At 67.0% G+C, this 819-nt stretch overlaps 1 protein-coding gene across 1 annotated transcript in view; it reads right to left on the reverse strand.

Moving 5' to 3' along the window:
* Positions 1–44: 44 nt before the first annotated feature.
* The window catches only part of LOC104123317 (histone-lysine N-methyltransferase 2D), a gene marked incomplete at both ends in the record, with an annotated part of 8,046 nt that continues 7,271 nt past the window's right edge, over positions 45–819 (reverse strand). The window contains 4 exons of the mRNA XM_035891162.1: positions 45–90; positions 202–260; positions 338–419; positions 632–817. Coding sequence (XP_035747055.1) covers positions 45–90; positions 202–260; positions 338–419; positions 632–817 — 373 coding nt within the window. The remainder of the gene's footprint in view (positions 91–201; positions 261–337; positions 420–631; positions 818–819) is intronic.

The following is an 819-nucleotide window of genomic DNA, read 5'->3' on the forward strand; positions in this document are numbered from 1 at the left end:
AGGTCCCGGGAGGGCGGGAGGCAGCCCGCAGCGATCCCTCTCACCTCTCCACGTCTCTATTTTGTGCTCCTCCAGCTCGTAGATCTGCACCTGGGCGCAAGGAGAGAAACCAGGATCAACCCTGTCCACGCGTGGGGCGGGCAGGGGCCAGACGCCAGGTCCCCGCAGGGACGAGCCCTGCGCAGACGCCCTGGTCCTTACCATGGGTGACTTGTAGTAGCGGTGCAGGATGTTGATGAAGTCGGTGATGGTCAGCATGCCTGAGGGGACGGGCAGGGTGAGCGGGGTCCCGCCAGCCCCCCACCACCCACCGGGATCCCCCATCCCGCTTGCTCACCCACAAAGCTTTGCTTCTTGCTGTCCCACAGCGGGGCCGCCCGCACGCCATTGGTGACCAGCGCGAAGAAAGCCTTCTTCACCTGCAGCCGGGGACATGGGGGACATCGCGGGAGGGACTGGGCACCCCACAAGGGAGTGGGGACCCCCCAGCAGCCCAGGTCCCTCCGCCTCAGTTTGCAAGACCTTTATGCGGTGGGTGAGCAGCCCTGAGACCGTCCACCCAGCCCCAAGGCACCTCCCAGTTAAGCCCCCAGGCTCCAGCCTGGCCCCTGTCCTGTGCCCCCCAGCCCACCTGTAGGGAGGTGTCGAAGACGACCAGTTTGGAGCTGGTGGGGATGAGGTCGTAGCAGCGGTGGGACTTCATGAAGGTGGTGTAGGCGCCGCGGTGGGGCTCCCCTGGGGACCGGCAGCGTGAGGCGCCTGCCAGCAGCGAGGAGACACCCCAGATCCCGGGGCACCCCCAACCTGGGACACCCCCCT

Source organism: Egretta garzetta, unplaced genomic scaffold (assembly GCF_000687185.1).
Source record: "Egretta garzetta isolate BGI_Z169 unplaced genomic scaffold, ASM68718v1 scaffold1713, whole genome shotgun sequence".
In the NCBI taxonomy this organism is placed as follows: Eukaryota; Metazoa; Chordata; class Aves; order Pelecaniformes; family Ardeidae; genus Egretta; species Egretta garzetta.